The sequence below is a fragment of the Hyperoodon ampullatus genome, assembly GCF_949752795.1.
Source record: "Hyperoodon ampullatus genome assembly, chromosome: 8".
Taxonomy (NCBI): domain Eukaryota; kingdom Metazoa; phylum Chordata; class Mammalia; order Artiodactyla; family Ziphiidae; genus Hyperoodon; species Hyperoodon ampullatus.
The window spans coordinates 90,867,753-90,889,109 of NC_136921.1; the positions used below are offsets into that span (position 1 = coordinate 90,867,753).

A 21,357-nucleotide genomic window follows, 5' to 3' on the forward strand; every position below is an offset into this window, starting at 1 on the left:
GAAACAACCTAAGTGTCCATCATCAGATGAATGGATAAAGAAGATGTGGCACATATATACAATGGAATATTACTCAGCCATAAAAAGAAACGAAATTGAGCCATTTGTAATGAGGTGGATAGACCTAGAGTCTGTCATACAGAGTGAAGTAAGTCAGAAAGAGAAAGACAAATACCGTATGCTAACACATATATATGGAATTTAAGAAAAAAAATGTCATGAAGAACCTAGGGGTAAGACAGGAATAAAGACACAGACCTACTAGAGAATGGACTTGAGGATATGGGGAGGGGGAAGGGTAAGCTGTGACAAAGCGAGAGAGAGGCATGGACATATATACACTACCAACATAAGGTAGATAGCTAGTGGGAAGCAGCCGCATAGCACAGGGAGATCAGATCGGTGCAGTGTGACCGCCTGGAGGGCTGGGATAGGGTGGGTGGGAGGGAGGGAGACGCAAGAGGGAAGGGATATGGGAACAGATGTATATGTATAACTGATTCACTTTGTTACAAAGCAGAAACTAACACACCATTGTGAAGCAATTATACTCCAGTAAAGTTGTAAGAAAAAAAAAAAGCAAGTCACACAACTAGCAAATCATAGTTTAAAAGATCTTTTTTTCTTTCATATCTTATAACAGAAACTCCAATAAAATAGAATAAATTCTATCAAGTCGGGGTAGGATTTATTGCTTACATGACTTTTTTTCTTTTAAATAGATGAATAAAGTGTTTAAAAAATAGTATATAGTCTACGATACAAGTTAAACACTGTTCATGTTACTCTCGTTTCTGCTTTTGTCTTAGGCCTACTGAATTAGATGCACTGGTATTTGGCCATCTCTACACCATTCTTACTACACAGTTGACCAATGATGAACTTTCTGAGAAGGTGAAAAACTATAGCAACCTTCTTGCTTTCTGTAGAAGAATCGAACAACACTATTTTGGTAAAGTCAGCTCATCCATCAGATTGTCTTAGGGTTATGTGTTAATTTAGTTATTATTTTTAAAAAGTTTAACTTTTGAAATATATGTTACTTGAATAATGTAATAGATAATGGTATCAGAATTTTAAAACCAAAAATACTGCTTTTCACAACCTCAAAACAAATTACTTAATGTATCGTATACGTGTACCTTATACTGCTATTTGTGTATACATTAAAATAATTTTGAATGATTTCATTTGATATGTTGTACTCTATATCTTGAAATTTTTGGTTTATTTGACACATGTATGCATATAAAAATAAAGCTCAAACAACTGTGTGGCCAGTGTATATACTTTCTTTCCATCTTTCTGAAAGCTACTCTCTGAGCTTTATATATGGAATAAACAGTGTCTTTTCTAAGGCAATAATTTGTATTCCATACTCCCAAGATTACTTTGCTAGATGTAATGCATGGTAAACCTGGTCATGGGAAGAATGTTCTTAACAGTGAGCACTTAGAAAATGCGCATGATTACAAAGTGATTAAATCCTGGAACAGATTACCATTTAAGAGCATTTTTCTTATCTAAACTTTATTGAACTTAAAAACATTTTATCAGAGAGGCATGGACATATATACACTACCAAACGTAAGGTAGATAGATAGTGGGAAGCAGCCGCAGAGCACAGGGAGATCAGCTCGGTGCTTTGTGACCGCCTGGAGGGGTGGGATGGGGAGGGTGGGAGGGAGGGAGATGCATGAGGGAAGGGATGTGGGAACAGATGTATATGTATGACTGATTCACTTTGTTATAAAGCAGAAACTAATAAAAAAATTAAAAAAAAAAAAAAAACATTTTATCAGAGCAGCTATAATTTACATTTGATAAAGGGATAAGTTTCAAGGACCTTATTTTTTTGAAACTTCTTTTTGGAGAAAATAATACTTTAATAATGCTGTTTTATTCCTTTTGTGGGGAAGGGAGGATAGATTTCACAGAAGTATCAATTTATACATAAGCATAAAAGATTATATGCTGTATTTCTTTCAATTTTTCTAATATTTTATGTAAAGCCAGGGATGCTATAAAAGAGTCAGATGTACAAATAATTTCTTGAAAATGTGTAGAATAGTAGTACTTCTATATTCCTTTTTATGTACCAGACATTTTAACTCATTTAATCCTTACAAAAACTATCAAGGTTATTATTCCCAGTTCACAGAGGAGGAAATGGAGACACAAAATGGGTAATACCTTGCCCAAGGTCATAGGGTTAGTAAGTGGTAGAGTTGGAATTCAGTAGGCGTCTGGTATCTGTTTGGCTTTTAAAGAACACTACATTTTTTTTTTTAAGATTATAGATTTATATCTTATAAGGGATGAATTAGGTTCTCCTTAGCCCAAGTCCCACATAAACTTTGGGTACTCCCTTTTGACTATAGTGCTATTTATTATAGCTTTCCTGAACTAATTTTGTAATCTGTTTTATTATTAAAATAAAAAATTCCAAGTTACCTTTGCTTTTGTACAATTTTTATGACAGTTTTTTTTTGGTATGTATTTTTGTATGCTTGTTTTATACTGAATGATGCTCTTTTAATAATGCCATAACGTTCATTTCATAGAACAAGTACCTTCTGTACTCAGTATATAAAATCTAGAGTTTTTTCTTTGAGCTTTTTGGATATAAAGATATTACAACAACATGGGCTCTGATATTTTAATCTTAATCATTACAACTGACTGTATTATCTTAATATGAGAAACATTGGCAGACAATGGTTGTTTATTCCAAGTTGAGATATTTACTCTTATTTAAGACTTACTGACTATGGATCACTTTGATAGAGGTCTTGTTTTTTTCTAGTGTTGAGTGAATCACCATCAAAACAGAATGCCTTAAAAAGTAGAAACCTTGACATTCAGTTATGGTTATTTAATACCTGCTTTTATCTTTTAAATTTGGGTCCATCAAGCCAAGTCACAGTAGCTAAAAATTATCACTGAAAAGCTAGTTTGCTGACCAAAGAGTTAAAGGTTTTGCTGCCAAAACACTTAGGTGTGTACTGAATTTTAAAGTAAGTAGCATGATTCCTTATTTAAATTAAAATTTAAGTCATAATTAGTGAGAAACTTTACATCAAGATGGATATAGTCTACCCTGTCATTTGATGACTTCTGAATGATGTACGTTGTTGGGTTTAAAATAACTAGTCATCCAGGACCTCCCAAAACTATCAAAATCTTTGGATGCTTAAGTCCCTCATATAAAATGGTACAGTATTTGCAATAACCTACACACATTCTCCCATATACTTTAAATCATCTCTAGATGACTTATAATAACTCATACAATGTAAATGCCATGTAAATAGTTGTAAACACAATGTAAATAGTTGCTGGTGCGAGGCAAATTCAAGTTTTGCTTTTTTGGAACTTCCTGTTTTTTTGTTTTTTTTTTTAATATTTTAGGTACGCAGTTGGTTGAATCTGCCAATGTGGAAATTGCAGATATGGAGGACCAACTGTATCTTCTATAAAACCCTTTAGAAGCCCAACTTGTTACTTTTTTAATTGATTTGAATGTTGAATGGGTAGATATTGTATTAATTCATTTGGATCCCTAAATCCAGGAAAAGGAGAAATTATAAAATATGTCAATCTAAGAGACTAATATATTTTGATACTTTTTTGATGAATAGATAACAAGTAGTTTTCTTACTGTTGTTTATGATTGTCGTTTAGTGAGAATGGGTAAAAAGCAGTTGTACATTGAGATATTTCAAGATACTACATTCTAAAGTAAAATTTAAGATGATATAATTTTTTGCACTTATTTTACTTTCTTGTTTTAAAGTATTACAACCAGTTGCTTCTTATGAGATTATTTGTAAATTTCATTGAGTCAAAAGGAAATATTAAAAAGTTTGATTATATCTAGATTGATAGAAATATTTTCCTAATCTATTTTTAAGTTCCTAAGAATTGGGATCGGATTTCTAGTGTTCTTTTTTTTTTTACATTTTTATCAAATTATGGTAATTGAATTTGTCATAAGACTGTAGTAGAGTCTCTGGGTATTTCTCCTTTTTTTTGGCCATGCTGGCTTGTGAGATCTTAGTTCCCTGATCAGAGATTGAACCTGGGCCTTCAGTAGTGAAAGCACAGAGTCCTAACCACTGACCACCAGGGAATTCCCAGTCTCTGAGTATTTCTACTTAGTCTTGTTTTCTGTGAATAGAAATAATTTTATTTAATACTTTATAATCGGTAGGCCTTTTGCTTGTTTTGCCATATTGCAGTAGGACTTCCAGTACAGTGTTGAACAGGAGTAGTGAGAATGGACGTCTTTGCCTTATTGATGATCTTAGGAGGAAAGTATTCAGTCTTTCACCATTAAGTATAATTGTAGGTTTTTGTAGATGCCCTTTATCAGGTTGAGAAAATTTCTGTTTCTAGCTTGCTCAGAGTTTTTTTTTTTTTTTGTGTGTGTGTGTGTGTGTGTGTGTGTGTGTGTGTGTGTGTGTGTGTGTGTTTAAATCATGAATGAATGGTGTATTTTATCAGAAGCTTTTTCCATATCTGTTGAGGTGATTATATGTATTTTTTCCTTTAGACTATAGAAATGGTGAGTTATGTAATTGATTTTCAAATGTTCAATCAACATTAGTTTCCTGGGATAAACCCCATATTGTCATGATGTATTACTCTTTTTTATATATTGTTGGATTTGATTTCCTAGTATTTTGTTAATGATTTTTGTTTCCATATTCATGTGGCATGTTGGTCTTTGGCTTTCTTGTAATGCTTTTTTCTGGGTTTGGTATCAGGTTATTGCTGGTCTCATTAAATGAGTTAGGAAGTATTCCTTCCTCTTCTATATTCTGGAGTTTAGATTTGGTACTATTTCTTCCTTGAATGTTTGGTAGAATTTACCAATGCAGCTAACTAGGCCTGAAGGTTTCTTTGTTGGAAGATTTTAAGCTAAACATTTTTATTTACTAAATAAATTTAGGACTATTCAGATCATCTGTTTCTTCTTGAGTGAGCTTTGGCATGTGCCTTTCAAAGAATTTATTTTCTCTAAGTTGTTGAATTTATGGGAATAGAGTTGTTCTTGGTATTCCATTTTTATCCTTTCTGTACCTGTAGTGATGTCCCTTCTTTTCTTCTTCATATTTGTAATTTTTATCTTCTCTTTTTCTTGGTCAGTCTGTGCTAGGTTTATCAATTTTTATTGATCAGCCCCCTCCCCAATCCAGCTTTTGGTTTCATTGATTTTTCTCTGTAGTTTTGTTATTCTCATTTTCTTCTGTACCCTTATTATTATTTCCTTCCTTCTTGCTTTGAGTTTAACTTGCTCTACATTTTATAGTTTTTAAATATAGAAGCATAGACTGATTCAAAGCTTTCCTTTCTAATATAAGCATCAATGCTATAAATTTCCCTCAAAGCACTGCTTGGAGGGAATTTTGAAATGCCATGCTTTTATTTTCATTTGGTTCAAAATATTTTCTCATTCCCTTGTGATTTCTTCTTTGACCCATGGGCTATTTGTAAGTGTATTCTTTAATTTGAAAATACTTGAGGATTTCCCAGATATCTATTATTGATTTCTTAGTTTAATTCTGTTGTATTTCTAGAACATATTTTATATTTCAGTTCGTTTAAAGTTGTTAATATTTGCATTATGGTCCAGCGTATGGTTTATCTTGGTGAATGTTCCATGTGTAATTGAAAAGAGTGTGCATTTTTCTGTTATTGTATGGAGAATTCTATATATGTTAAGCTCATCTAATTGGTTCGTAGTGTTGCTCAGGTCTTTTATATCCTTATTAATTTTCTGCCTACTTGTTCTACATTGCTGAGAGAGGAGTGTTGAATTGTGGCTTTTTTCCCCCTCCTCTTATTTCTATCAGTTTGCTTCATGCATTTTGAAGATCTTTTGTTAGGTATATATATATTTGGGATTATTATTTCTTCTTGAAAAATTGATCCCTTCATTGATATATACTGTCCTTCTTTATTCCTGGTAATATTTCTTGCTCTGAAATTATTTGTCTGATATTAATTTAGTTATTTCAGTTAATTTAGTTATTTGATATAGCTACTCAGTTTTTCTTTAAAGTTTGCAAAGTCTATATATATCTTATCATTTTTCTTTTAGCCTTCTTACATACTTAAAAAAATTTTTTTTTCTTATAAACAGCTTAGAATTGGATCTTGGATTACCTGAAAATTTCTCTTTTAATTGATGTGTTTAAGGTGTTAACATTTAATGTAATTATTACTTTTTTTGTGTGTGTGTGGTACGCGGGCCTCTCACTGTTGTGGCCTCTCCCGTTGCGGAGCACAGGCTCCGGACGCGCAGGCTCAGCGGCCATGGCTCATGGGCCCAGCCGCTCCGTGGCACGTGGGATCTTCCCGGACCGGGGCACGAACCCGCGTTCCCCGAATCGGCAGGCGGACTCTCAACCACTGCGCCAACAGGGAAGCCCTAATGTAATTATTGATGAAAATGGGTTAAAATATATCATTGTGCCAGATATTTTCTATTTGCTTTTATTCTGTTTCTTTTAATTCTTTCTTCTTTCTTTTGGATTGATTGAGGTGTTTTGTAAAATGAGGCCATTTTATCCCCACTATTGGCTTATTATTTATACCTTAATTTTTCTTTTGGTAGTGATTACCCATGGTTTACAATATGTATCTTTAATCAGAGCCTGTGTTCAAACATTGTATACTGCTTTACTCCCAGTCTGTGGCTTGTCTTTTCGTTTTCTCAATGGTGTCTTTGGGAGAGCAGAAATTTTTAATTTTGATGAAGTCAGTTTATCATGTCTTTCTGGATTATGCTTTTGTTGTTATATATAAGAAATCTTTGCCTAATCCAAAGTCCTAAAGATTTTCTTCCATGTTTCTTTTAGAAGTTATATTGTTTTAGCTCTTATATCATTTAAATCTATGATCCATATTGAGTTAATTTTAATGGGGTGAGGTAAGAGTCTTAAGTGTTTTCTGGAGTGTTTTTGCATGTGGATATACAACTGATTTGTTGATATATTTGTTTCATGTGAGAAATAGGGAAGAAGGATCCAGGTGGGGTTTTGTGCCTTTCCTGTAATTGCTGCTGTTCTCCTTTCCAGGGAACCACATGGGACACTTTCTCGGATTCCCACCATGTCTCCCGTTTGGGTTTTTTTTTTTTTTTTTTTTTTTTTTTGTGAACTTCCTGTGAGTTCCTTCGAGAAGACCCTGTGAGTAAATGTGAATTCCTCTTTTCGTTTGTGGCCTCCAGGGTTTTGATAGGTTTTGTTAGCTCACACTCAGCCTTTAGCCATTAGTTTAAAATATTAGCTAAGTTCTTACTGTTGTCCAGTAGTGTCTGTCTCAGGTAAACAAGTGCTTATGTCCCTTTTCTCCTTAGATTTTGGGTTAGTTGGCCATGCAACCTCAGCTCTCTGCTGGGTTCAAGAACCAGGGTGAATTTGCAGATTGTATGGTGTTCGTCATTACTGTAAGGGAGGAAGCAATGCTCTTTTTAGCATTCTACATTCTAAAATGGGAAATCTGAGTTGCTTTTTATTTTTTTTTATTTTTTATTTTTTTTATTTTTTTATTTTTTTATTTTTTGCAGTATGTGGGCCTCTCACTGTTGTGGCCTCTCCCGTTGCGGAGCACAGGCTCCGGACGCACAGGCTCAGCAGCCATGGCTCACGGGCCCAGTCGCTCCGCGGCATGTGGGATCCTCCCGGACCGGGGCACGAACCCGTGTCCCCTGCATCGGCAGGCGGACTCTCAACCACTGCGCCACCAGGGAAGCCCTGCTTTTTATTTTTTGAATTTTATTTATATTTTAAATAGCAGGTTCTTATTAGTTATTTATTTTATACATATTAGTGTATATATGTCAATCCCAATCTCCCAATTCATCCCACCACCCCTCCCCCCACTTTCCCCCCTTGCTGTCCATACGTTTGTCCTGTACATCTGTGTCTCTATTTCTGCTTTGCAAATGGGTTCATCTGTACCATTTTCTAGATTCCACATATATGCGTTAATATATGATATTTGTATTTCTCTTTCTGACTTCACTCTCTATATGAGTCTCTAGGTCCATCCACGTCTCTACAAATGACCCAGTTTTGTTCTTATTTATGGCTGAGTAATATTCCATTGTATATATGTGCCACATCTTCTTTATCCATTTGTCTGTCGATGGGCATTTAGGTTGCTTCCATGTCCTGGCTGTTGTAAATAGTGCTGCAATGAACATTGGGGTGCATGTGTCTTTTTGAATTATGGTTTTCTCTGGGTATATGCCCAGTAGTGGGATTGCTGGGTCATATGGTAGTTCTATTTGTAGTTTTTTAAGGAACCTCCATACTGTTCTCCATAGTGGCTGTATCAATTTACATTCCCACCAACAGTGCAAGAGGGTTCCCTTTTCTCCACACCCTCTCCAGCATTTGTTGTTTGTAGATTTTCTGATGATGCCCATTCTAACCAGTGTGAGGTGATAACTCATTGTAGTTTTGATTTGCATTTCTCTAATAATTAGTGATGTTGAGCAGCTTTTCATGTGCCCCTTGACCATCTGTATCTCTTCTTTGGATAGATGTCTATTTAGGTTTTCTGCCCATTTTTTGATTGGGTTGTTTGTTTTCTTTAATATTGAGCTGCATGAGCCATTTATATATTTTGGAGATTAATCCTTTGTCTGTTGATTTGTTTGCAAATGTTTTCTCCCATTCTGAGGGTTGTCTTTTCATCTTGGTTATAGTTTCCTTTGCTGTGCAAAAGCTTTTAAGTTTCATTAGGTCCCATTTGTTTATTTTTGCTTTTATTTCCATTACTCTAGGAGGTGGGTCAAAAAAGATCTTGCTGTGATGTATGTCAAAGAGTGTTCTTCCTGTGTTTTCCACTAAGAGTTTTATGGTGTCCGGTCTTAATAATCCATTTTGAGTTTATTTTTGTCTATGGTGTTAGGGAGTGTTCTAATTTCATTCTTTTATATGTAGCTGTCCAGTTTTCCCAGTTATTGAAGGGGCTGTCTTCATTGTATATCCTTGCCTCCTTTGTCATACATTAGTTGACTATAGGTATGTGGGTTTACCTCTGGGCTTTCTATCCTGTTCCATTTATCTATATTTCTGTTTTTGTGCCAGTACCATATTGTCTTGAATACTGTAGCTTTGTAGTAAGTCTGAAGTCAGGGAGTCTGGTTCCTCCAGTTCCGTTTTTTCCCCTCAAGATTGCTTTGGCTATTCAGGGTCTTTTGTGTCTCCGTACAAATTTTAAGATTTTTTGTTCTAGTTCTGTAAAAAATGCCATTGGTAATTTGATAGGGATTGCATTGAATCTGTAGATTGCTTTTGGTAGTATAGTCATTTTCAGAATATTGGTTCTTCCAATCCATGAACATGGTATATCTCTCCATCTGTTCACGTCATCTTTGATTTCTTTCATCAGTGTCTTATAGTTTTCTGAGTATAGGTCTTTTACCTCCTTAGGTAGGTCTATTCCTAGGTATTTTATTCTTTTTGTTGCAATGGTGAATGGGATTGTTTCCTTAATTTCTCTTTTCAATCTTTTGTTGTTAGTGTATAGGAATGCAAGAGACTTCTGTGCATTAATTTTGTATCCTCCAACTTTACCAAATTCATTGATTAGCTCTAGTAGTTTTCTGGTGGCATCTTTAGGATTCTCTATGTATAGTATCATGTCATCTGCACAAGTGACAGTTTTACTTCTTTTCCAGTTTGTATTCCTTTTATTTCTGTTTCTTCTCTGATTGCCATGGCTAGGACTTCCAAAACTATGTTGAATAATAGTGGTGAGAGTGGATAACCTTGTCATGTTCCTGATCTTAGAGGAAATGCTTTCAGTTTTTAACCATTGAGAATGGCATTTTCTGTGGGTTTGTCATATATGGCCTTTATTATGTTGAGAGGTAGGTTCCCTCTCTGCCCACTTTCTGGAGAGTTTTTATCATAAATGGTCTTGAATTTTGTCAAAAGCTTTTTCTGCACCTATTGAGATGATCATATGGTTTTTATTCTTCAATTTGTTAATATGGTGTATCACATTGATTGATTTGCATATATTGAAGAATCCTTGCATCCCTGGGATAAATCCCACTTGATCATGGTGAACGATCCTTTTAATGTGTTGTTGGATTCTGTTTCCTAGTATTTTGTTGAGGAGTTTTGCATCTATATTCATCAGTGATATTGGTCTGTAATTTTCTTTTTTTGTAGTATCTCTGTCTGGTTTTGGTATCAGGGTGATGGTGGCCTCATAGAATGAGTTTGGGAGTGTTCCTTCCTCTGCAATTTTTTGGAAGAGTTTGAGAAGGATGGGTGTTAGCTCTTCTCTAAATGTTTGATAGAATTCACCTGTGAAGCCATCTGGTCCTGGACTTTTGTTTGTTGGAAGATTTTAAATCACAGTTTCAGTTTCATTACTTGTGATTGGTCTGTTCATATTTTCTGTTTCTTCCTGGTTCAGTCTTGGAAGGTTATTCCTTTCTAAGAATTTGTCCATTTCTTCCAGGTTGTCCATTTTATTGGCGTAGAGTTGCTTGTAGTAGTCTCTTAGGATGCTTTGTATTTCTGCAGTGTCCATCGTTACTCCTCCTTTTTCTTTTCTAATTTTATTCGAGTCCTCTCCCTCTTTTTCTTGATGAGTCTGGCTAAAGGTTTATCAATTTTGTTTATCTTCTCAAAGAACCAGCTTTTAGTTTTATTGATCTTTACTATTGTTTTTTTTTTTTTTTTTTTTTTTTTTTTTTTTTTTTTTTTTTTTTTTTGCGTTACATGGGCCTCTCACTGTTGTGGCCTCTCCCGCTGCGGAGCACAGGCTCCGGACGCGCAGGCTCAATGGCCATGGCTCACGGGCCCAGCCGCTCCGCGGCATGTGGGATCTTCCCAGACCGGGGCACGAACCCGTGTCCCCTGCATCGGCAGGCGGACTCCCAACCACTGCGCCACCAGGGAAGCCCTATTGTTTTGTTTTTATTTCATTTATTTCTGCTCTGATCTTTATGATTTCTTTCCTTCTACTAACTTTGGGTTTTGTTTGTTCTTCTTCCTCTAGTTCCTTTAGGTGTAAGGTTAGATTGTTTATTTGAGATTTTTCTTGTTTCTTGAGGTAGGATTGTATTGCTATAAACTTTCCTCATAGAACTGCTTTTGCTGCATCCCATAGGTTTTGTCATGTTTCGTTGTCATTTGTCTCTAGGTATTTTTTTATTTCCTCTTTGATTTCTTCAGTGATCTCTTGGTTATTCAGTAACATATAGTTTAGCCTCCATGTGTTTGTGTTTTTTACGTTTTTTTCCCTGTAATTGATTTCTAATCTCATAGCGATTTGGTAGGAAAAGATGCTTGATACGTTCAATTTTCTTAAATTTACTGAGGCTTGATTTGTGACCCAAGATGTGATCTATCCTGGAGAATGTTCCGTGTACCCTTGAGAAGAAAGTGTAATCTGTTGTTTTCGGATGCAATGTCCTGTAAATATCAATTAAATCTATCTGGTCTATTGTGTCATTTAAAGCGTGTGTTTCCTTATTAATTTTCTGTCTGGATGATCTGTCTGTTGGTGTAAGTGAGGTGTTAAAGTCCCCCACTATTATTGTGTTACTGTCAATTTCCTCTTTTAGAGCTTTTAGAATTTGCCTTATGGATTGAGGTGCTCCTATGTTGGGTGCATATATATTTATAATTGTTATATCTTCTTCTTGGATTGATCCCTTGATCATTATGTAGTGTCCTTCCTTGTCTCTTGTAACATTATTTTAAAGTCTATTTTATCTCTTAAGAGTATTGCTACTCCAGCTTTCTTTTGATTTCCATTTACATTGAATATCTTTCTCCATCCCCTGCAGTTTCAGTCTGTATCTGTCTCTAGGTCTGAAGTGGGTCTCTTGTAAACAGCATATATATGGGTCTAGTTTTTTGTTTGTTTGTTTTTTGCGGTACGCGGGCCTCTCACTGTTGTGGCCTCTCCCGTTGCAGAGCACAGGCTCTGGACATGGAGGCCAGCGGCCATGGCTCACGGGCCTAGCTGCTCTGCGGCATGTGGGATCTTCCCGGACCGGGGCACCAACCTGTGTCCCTGCATCGGCAGGTGGACTCTCAACCACTGTGCCACCAGGGAAGCCCTGGGTCTTGTTTTTGTATCCATTCAGCGAGCCTGTGTCTTTTGGTTGGAGTATTTAATCCATTCACATATAAGGTTCTTATCGATATGTATATTCCTGTTACCATTTTCTTAATTGTTTTGTGTTTGTTTTTGTAGGTCCTTTTCTTCTCTTGTGTTTCCCACTTAGAGAAGTTCCTTTAGCATTTGTTGTAAAACTGATTTGGTGGTGTTGAATTCTCCTAGCTTTTGCTTGTCTGTAAGGCTTTTGATTTCTTTGTCAAATCTGAATGAGATCCTTGCTGGGTAGAGTAATCTTGGTTTTAGATTCTTCCCTTTCATCACTTTAAATATATTGTGCCAATCCCTTCTGGCTTGTAGAGTTTCTGCTGAGAAATCAGCTGTTTACCTTATGGGAGTTCCCTTGTATGTTATTTGTCATTTTCCCTTATTGCTTTTAATAATTTTTCTTTGTCTTTAATTTTTGTCAGTTTGATTACTGTGTGTCTCAGCATGTTTCTCCTTGGTTTTATCCTACCTGGGACTCTAATTCCTGGACTTGGTGGCTATTTCCTTCCCCAAGTTAGGGAAGTTTTCGACTATAATCTGTTCATATATTTTCTCAGGTCCTTTCTTCTCCTTCTGGTACCCTTATAATGCAAATGTTGGTGCTTTTAACGTTATCCCAGAGGTCTCTTAGGCTGTCTTCATTTATTTTCATTCTTTTTTCTTTATTCTGTTCTGTGGCAGTGAATTCCACCATTCTGTCTTTCAGGTCACTTATCCGTTCTTCTGCCTCAGTTATTCTGCTATTGGTTCCTTCTAGTGTATTTTTCGTTTCAGTTATTGTATTGTTCATCTCTGTTTGTTCTTTAATTCTTCTAGGGCTTTGTTAAACATTCCTTGCATCTTCTCGATCTTTGCCTCCATTATTTTTTCCGAGGTCTTGGATCATCTCACTGTCATTATTCTGAACTGTTTTTCTGGAAGGTTGCCTATCTCTACTTTATTTAGTTGTTTTTCTGGGGTTTCATCTTGTTCCTACATCTGGTACATAGTCCTCTGCCTTTTCATTTTGTCTTTCTGTGAATGTGGTTTTTGTTCCACAGGCTGCAGGATTGTAGTTCTTCTTACTTCTGCTGTCTGCCCTCTGGTGGATGAGGCTATCTAAGATGCTCTGCAAGCTTCCTGATGGAAGGGACTGGTGGTTGGGTAGAGCTGGGTGTTCCTCTGGTGGGCAGAGCTCAGTAAAACTTTAATCAGCTTGTCTGATGAGGGGTGGAGCTGAGTTCCCTCCCTGTTGGTTGTTTGGACTGAGGCTACCAGCACTGGAACCTACAGGCCTTTTGGTGGGGCCAATGGCCGACTCTGGGAGTGCTTACACCAAGGGGTACTTCCCAGAATTTCTGTTGCCAATATCCTTGTCCCCATGGTGAGCACAGCCGTCCCCCGCCTCTGCAGGAGACCCTCCAACCCTAGCACGTAGGTCTGGTTCAGTCTCCTGTGGAGTCATTGCTCCTTCCCCCTGGGTCCTGTTGCACACACTTACGTTGTGTGTGCCCTCCAAGAGTGGAGTCTCTGTCTCCCCCAGACATGTCAAAGTCCTGCAATCAAATCCCGCTAGCCTTCAAAACCTGATTCTCTTGGAATTCCTCCTCCTATCGCTAGACCCCCAGGTTGGGAAGCCTGACGTGGGGCTTAGAACCTTTACTCCAGTGGTTGGACTTCTGTGGTATAAGTGTTCTCCAGTTTGTGAGTCACCCACCCAGTGGTTATGGGATTTGATTTTATTGTGATTGCGCCCCTCCTACTGTCTTATTGCAGCTTCTCCTTTGTCTTTGGATGTGGGGTATTTTTTTGGTGAGTTTCAGTGTCTTCCTGTCGATGATTGTTCATCAGTTAGTTGTGATTCCAGTGCTCTCACAAGAGGGAGTGAGCACACGTCCTTCTACTCCGCCATCTGTTTTTTACTCTTGAGGCAAGAAGTGCTCATTAAGAATTTTAAGTGCTGACTATTTAAAGCATTTTTATTATGGAAAATTTCAAACATACAAAAAGAAGAGAAAATAAGAAGAACTCCCATGTACCTATGAACCACTACCTCACTTCAACATTTACCAAGTCAGGGTGGTCTGTACCCCCATTCTTTTTTATATGCTTTATTTACTTTATAATATATGTTGCCCAAAAGTTCATGTAAGTCTGCTTTTGAAGATGTAATATATAAACATGTTCTTAAAAATATTTTGTTGTTATGTGCATCATATCCACACCTAGGTTAAAAAATAGAACATTACTGGTATCTTAAAACCTCTATTTGACACTGTTTTCATCTAATCCCAACTCCGTGCTCTACCACTGGAGGTTCCCGCTATCCTGAATTTTGTGTTAATCATTCCCATGATTTAATTTTTTACTTTTGAAATTTCTCTAAATGGAATCATACTATATGCATTCTGCTGTGTTTTTCTTCTTTCACACAATATTACATTTAAAAACTTCATTTTGTTGCACCTAGCAGTGGTTAATTACATAGTATTCTTTTATATGCAAATACAACACTTTATTTCTCTGTTCTGTTGTCAGTGGGCATTTTGGCTGTGTATGGAATTTTGCTGTTATAAAAAATGCTGCTTATGAACAATTCTGTACATGTGTCCTGATATAAATGTGTAAGAATTTTTCCAGGGTATATACTTAGGAGTGTAATTGCTGGGTTGTCAGGTATGTGTCTTTCACTAGGTAATTCCAAATTGTTTTCCTAAATGTTTGTGCCAGTTTACACACTTACACTTATCTACCACTCTGCAGACATTTGGAATTATTGGACAATTTTTTTCCATTTGGGCTTTAGTTAGTATTTTCCAGATTACCAATGAGCTGAGTACATATTTATATTTATTGGCCATTTTCTTCTTCCTTTTTTTTTTTTGAAATGACTCTTCCTAGTGCCTTTGCCTATTTTTCTGTTGGGTTGTTTGCCTATTCTTATGATTTATGGGAGTCCTATTTGTATTATAGATATTAATGCCTACTTGGTTATAAGGGTTACAAATGTCTCCTAGCCTGTTGTTTGTCTTTTCACTCCCTTTATGGTGTATTCTAATGTACAGAAGTTCTCAATTTTTATATAGTGATGATCAGTCTTTTCCTTCATGATTTGAGATTTTTGTGCCTAGTTTATATAGGACATCCTTCCCAATCCTTATGTATAAGTCAGGCTTCAGTCTTAGAGTCCTCTCATTCATGGGGCTCCAAAATAAGGCCTTAATTTTTTTTTCCATGGGAAGTGACTCCTAAAGCCTTGTGGCTAGTTTACTTTCTGTATTTTAATCAGTCCAGTGGACACAGTCTTGTGAACCAGTAGATCTCAGTGTCATAGAGCAGGTAACTGGAAACTATACCCATTGTATGATGTTAAGCAAAATATTTCCGTGTATTTATTTTAGAGTTCCCCTTGTAAGTTCTTGCCTACTTTACCAACTGAGTGGAGACCTTAAATGAGATGTTAAAGATAATACCACAAAGAACACTTTATGAAATTCCTAAGCACTTTTTGTTGAAATTTGTGGAGAAAGACAATGGGAAACTGACAGCAGATATGTTGAGAAAGGTATAATTTTCATCTGCATAGCACTCCTATATAAAACTTAAGGAAAAGAAAAAAAGTTCTTCAAGAACTGGTAAGCTTGAAGAATTGTTCTACAAAAAACTAAACTCTGTCTACCTGGCTTCTGTGTTCTATACAGAGTTTTTTAGAGATAATTTATGATGACTATTATATTGGTCTATTCCATGTATGACTATCCTACTTTGCATCAAAGTCAAGTTCTCTTAATTACTATAGTTTATATCAAATTTTGATATGTGATAATGAAAATCCCCCATTTTATTCTTTATCTTCATAAATTGAAGTTGGACCTTTGCCCTTCAATGTCAGTTTTAGGATCAACTTTTAAAATTCCATCAAAAACAAGAAGAATTTTGATTGGGTTTACATTGAATCTCTGGATCATTTTGGGAAGAATCACTGCGTTTACAAAATTGAGTCTTTATATTCATGAATGTGTCATGCTTCCACATATCTCTTTAATGTCCTTCAATAAGGTTTTTCTCCATAGAGGTTTTGAACATCTTTTGTTGATTTTGTTTCTATTTTTCACTCTATTTTTAGCCATTATAAATAACAACTAAAAATTTAAGTTGTTGATATAAAAAATGTTCATGAGTTTTGTATGAAATCTATCCAGTAATCTTATTGAATGTTTTTATTCTAATGATCTTTCTAAGGATCCTTTTTGGTTTCCTATAGATAAAATAATATAATGCCTAGATAATGGCAGTTTTGTTTCTTTTAAACTTTCGTTTCTTTTACTTGTCATATTGTGGTAACTAGCACCTCCACGTTAATGTTAAATAAAAATGGAAGATCCTTTTCTTGTAGATTAATTAGATGGGAATTGACAGTTTAAAAATATTGAGTTTCTGCTCTTAAAACATGGTAAATATCTCCATTCATTTAGATTTTCTTTTGAGTACTTCTTGCAAGTTTTATATTGTGCTGCATATAAACTGATCTTTTCCCCCTTGTTACAAGTTGTATTTTCCTGCTTCTTTGCATACCTGGTAACTTTTGATGTCAGATATTGTTAATTTTGTCTTTTGGGGGGCTGGATATTTTTGTATTCCTATGAATATTCTTGAGCTTTGTTCTGGGATGCAGTTTTCTGTTGAATTTGGGTGTCTTTCTCTCATGGAATTGGTTTTCTTTATATGTTTGCCAGTTCTTCATTGTCTACTTGTCTTTCTTTGTTTTTGAGAATTGCTACACATTTCTTTGTGGGTGCTAGTTATATTACCTTGTATGGTTCTTCTCATTTTCATGATGTGCTTCTAAATAGAGTTTGGTGGCAGTTTGTGAGTGTGTTGTTCCCCATTCTTGGGATTAGTTACTTGTGTGCTTCACTGTCTCTCTAATCTCAGATCTGTGCTCACTACATCATTCTGAGAGCAAATACTGTATTGCTGTTGAGCACCTCTTTCTTAGCCAAAGCTGGAGATGGAGGAGAGCCCCATTAGCCAAGCTTCTCTGAATTAATTTTCCTAATTAATCACTTGAATACCTAAAATCCCTTCCTGCAATTTGTATAAGGTGGTACCTACCAGTGGAGTTTCCTTGGACTGTTGCCATTTTTTGTGCTAACCTTCTGCTTCTACTTGGAGCTTTGATTTCCTCCAAACTTATTTCTGTGTAAATCTTATGCCATCTGCATTATTATTATTATTTTTTGTGGTACGCGGACCTCTCACTGTTGTGGCCTCTCTCATTGCAGAGCACAGGCTCCGGACGCGCAGGCTCAGCGGCCATGGCTCACGGGCCCCGCCGCTCCGCAGCATGTGGGATCTTCCCGGCCCAGGGCACGAACCCGTGTCCCCTGCATCGGCAGGCAGACTCTCAACCACTGCGCCACCAGGGAAGCCCCTGCATTATTTTTTAAAGCAGAATTTCTTCAGAATTTCTACCCCTCTGGTAGCCCTTTTTGTTTGTTTGTTTGTTTTCCACTGTTGCTATAGATATATTCTTTTAAAATACTTATCTTTTCTGACAGTTTATGGGCTATAGGGTAGAATATTGTGGACACGTGTTCAGTGGTTACATGTTTCATTATATGAAGGTGTACCATAAGTAGTTTATCACCCTCATTAATAAGAGATTTAGGTGGTTTACAGTGTACATGTTATATTGTAATAAACATTCTTGAACATATATCTTAAAATATGTAAATATTTCTGAAAGGTAAATTTTTAATGGAAATTTTTTGTGAAAGCATATATGTTTCTTGCTTTTGATAAATTTTAAGAGTATACGTTGTCAAATTATCCCTCTAAAAAAGAGTATTTATGTTTGTTCAAACCCAAAGAATGTATAATACCAAGAATGAACTGCAAACAGTGGACTTTGAGTGACTATGATGTGTCATTATGGGTTCATCAGTGGTAACAATTGTACCACTCTGGTGAGGGATGTTGATAATGGTGGAGAAGCTCTGCATACTTGGGTGCAGGGAATATATGGGAAATCTCTGTACTTTCCCTTTAATTTTGCTGTGAACCTAAAATTGCTCTAAAAAATAAAGTCTTATTTTTTTAAAGTGTATTTATTTAGTAAAGACTTACAGTAGTTGCAGATGTGAGTCATTATTCTAAGCTCTTTACAGATATTAAATAATGTGTTCTTCTCAATACCCTATGATGTAATATTATCCCCATTTTAGAGATGAGAAAACTAAGGGGGCACAGAGAGATTAAGAAATTTGTTCATGGTCATATAGCTAAATTATATCAGTTCACATCACACAAAACTGTGTTTCACCATGAAACATTTAAATATTTGCCAATCTAAGTGAAAAGTAGTATTTCATTACTCTTTGATTTTGTGTTTCTATATAAGTGAGATTAAACATATTTTCATATCTTTATTAGTTATTTGTAATGTCTGATTTTGTTCATTGTCAATTAGATTGTTTCTTTTCCTTATTGATTTACATGTGATCTTTGTATCATGCATAAATTAACCCATTGTTTTCATAGGTATTGTGGATCTTTCTCCTCAGCTTGCCATTTGCTTTTGACTTCATTTTTTCCAGAAGTAAGTTAAATTTTTTTAAATGTATTGTCATATATTCTTTTTTATTATGGCTTTCTGATTTGTATGCTTATTTTGGTCTAACTGGAAGTTATCTTGAGGCAAGAATTGAGAGAGTTAAGGATTTGGCTTTATTATTTGTATGTTCATTTATTTACCTATTCATACAAATGGCTAGCCAGTTGTTCCAACAGAATTTTATGAATTCGCTGATTAGAAATGCCGTACTTATCATACTAAATTCCAATTTGAAATTTTGTCCAGAAATGTTGCACTAACTTTGTTATTATGGTAAATTATAGTATTTCTTGTTACATGGATTTTCAGTTTTCAAATCATTAAAATGCAATAGGATGTAATTAATAGTGAAATAGCATCAGGCATAACTTAATTACTCAGAATGAAGCAGAAGTTATTCTAGGATATTATAATGCTTCAGGTTATTTTTATGAAAATCAGTTATAATTAGAATGAAGAATTTTAGTGCCAATTGATTACATCTATTGCTAGAATGCTAGATACATCTGTATGTATCATAATTATTAATATTTATAAAGTTCTAAAACATAGCTTATTTGATTTGCTCACATTCTATTTAAACACTAAAGGTATAAAGTATTCATTTTATCCTCACCTGCCTACTTGATGAGATTGTATTGGAGGAAAAAATATTGATTCTAATTTGAAAAACAATGTTTCTCCCCGCTGATTCCTAACTTCCTCCATTAGTGAGAGATAGTAAAAGGCTATACCTTAAAAAACAATCATATCCTTTGTATTTACTAAGTATTTTGAAAACATTACCAAATTATAAATATTACCTAATATCTTAGGTGATGGATTGTTAATTTATACTGAGTATTAGATCAATGTCCTAAGTTTGGTGTGTTACATATTATTCAGTATGTTTGTGGGTTTCACACCCAAATATTTAATATGTGAACTTTCAGTGATTATTGAGTTGAAACTGAGGAGGGAAGAGCATACTTAAATCTCTCTGTGCCCACATAACGTGTATTTTGTTAATGTTGAACATGTAATTATTTCATTTTGGTTTAATCATACATTCAAAAGAAATACCATTTATAGGCACAAAGTTGTTTCTGGGGGATTAGCTCCTTATTGTTTTTCATTGCCTAGGTTTTAAAACTAAACAAAAATTATTTTAAAAATAATGTATAAAAGACTATAATATAGCTTAGACCAGAAAAATGACTAATTTTATGGTATTTTAATCAGAAATGTTGGCTTACCGAGTTTAATACAATGTACTTTCATCAGTGTAATGTTTCACTCCTATAAAACCAGAGAGCCTTAAAAATAAAACAGTAAGGATATTGCTATTTTTAGCTTTTTATTGTAAATATTTAATTTGAATTCCCAGTTTTCTTTACTTTTTTCTGTTGGAAGAAGCAATGTATGTACTTAAGGATATCATTGAGAATTTGTATCACAAACAGGGAAACTGAAAGACAAGAAGAAAGTGCATGAGGAAAAACATACAAGAGTCTCATTATTGACCATACATGGAGTTTCAAAATGAAAAGACAAAGCTAATTAATTAAATTAAGTCAACTGAATTTTTTAAAATGTCTAGGCTTTTAAATAGGAAAGATCTTTCTCCAACTAGCTAGTTGTTTATTATGATAGTTGACTATTTATTTACTTATTTATGTATTTATTTGGCTGCATTGGGTCTTCATTGCTGCGTGTGGGCTTTCTCTAGTTGTGGCGAGCAGGGGCTACTCTTCGTTGCAGTGAGCGGGCTTCTCATTGCAGTGGCTTCTCTTGTTGCGGAGCACAGGCTCTAGGCGTGCGGGCTTCAGTAGTTGCGGTGCGCAAGCTCTAGGGCATGCAGGCTTCAGTAGTTGTGGCTCAGGGGCTCTAGAGCACAGGCTCAGTAGCTGTGGTGCACGGGCTTACTTGCTCTGCGGCATGTGAGATCTTCCCAGACCGGCGATCGAATCCCTGTCCCCTGCATCGGCAGGCGGATTCTTAACCACTGTGCCACCAGGGAAGTCCCTGATTTTTTAAATAGACTGGAAAGTTAGTTAACAGTCTATGATATGTTCCTGCATATAAGGCTATAATTGAGTAAACAAGAATTTAACACATTATTCATATGGGGTAGATCTACTGTATCATTTATTGGCAGTCATTTGACTATGTGATGTTAAAAGTTTTTTCCAACTAAAAGCGGTATCAGATTAGACATCCATTATCTGTTCCCTTGGAGAATTTAGAAGTGCTGAATTTCTCATTAGCACAAGAAGCATTATTTTGGCAAGTTCTTGAATACCCATGTAGTCTTTGTCCCTTGGTATCAATCATATTCTTCATCACTAGATTAATACTCTTGAGAGTTAAGTTCTAATCAAATTTCATTTTTACATCCCCCCAAAGTGCTTATATTCATTCATTCAGTAAACACCTTTAATTTGCCAGGAACTGTGCAAGTTTAAGTAGTCAGGATGAAGATCTGCTATTTTCCTGTCCCGTATCTCCAGAAACTTACTAACTTGTTGAGCATATGGCAGGTGCTCAACAAATAGTTGCCGAGTAAATTTAGGTCATGGATAATCCCCTAATATTTGGAAATTAAACAAAACACTTCAAAACAACCCATG

The 21,357-nt window shown here is 35.5% G+C and overlaps 1 protein-coding gene across 2 annotated transcripts in view; it reads left to right on the forward strand.

Moving 5' to 3' along the window:
- MTX2 (metaxin 2) overlaps positions 1-1,274 on the forward strand; it is a gene marked incomplete at its 5' end in the record, with an annotated part of 62,633 nt that extends 61,359 nt beyond the window's left edge. For both annotated transcript variants that reach the window (XM_079709786.1, XM_079709787.1), the window contains one exon: positions 810-1,274. In XM_079709786.1, coding sequence (XP_079565912.1) covers positions 810-984 — 175 coding nt within the window. In that variant the 3' untranslated portion in view covers positions 985-1,274. The remainder of the gene's footprint in view (positions 1-809) is intronic.
- Between the last annotated feature and the right edge of the window lie 20,083 nt (positions 1,275-21,357).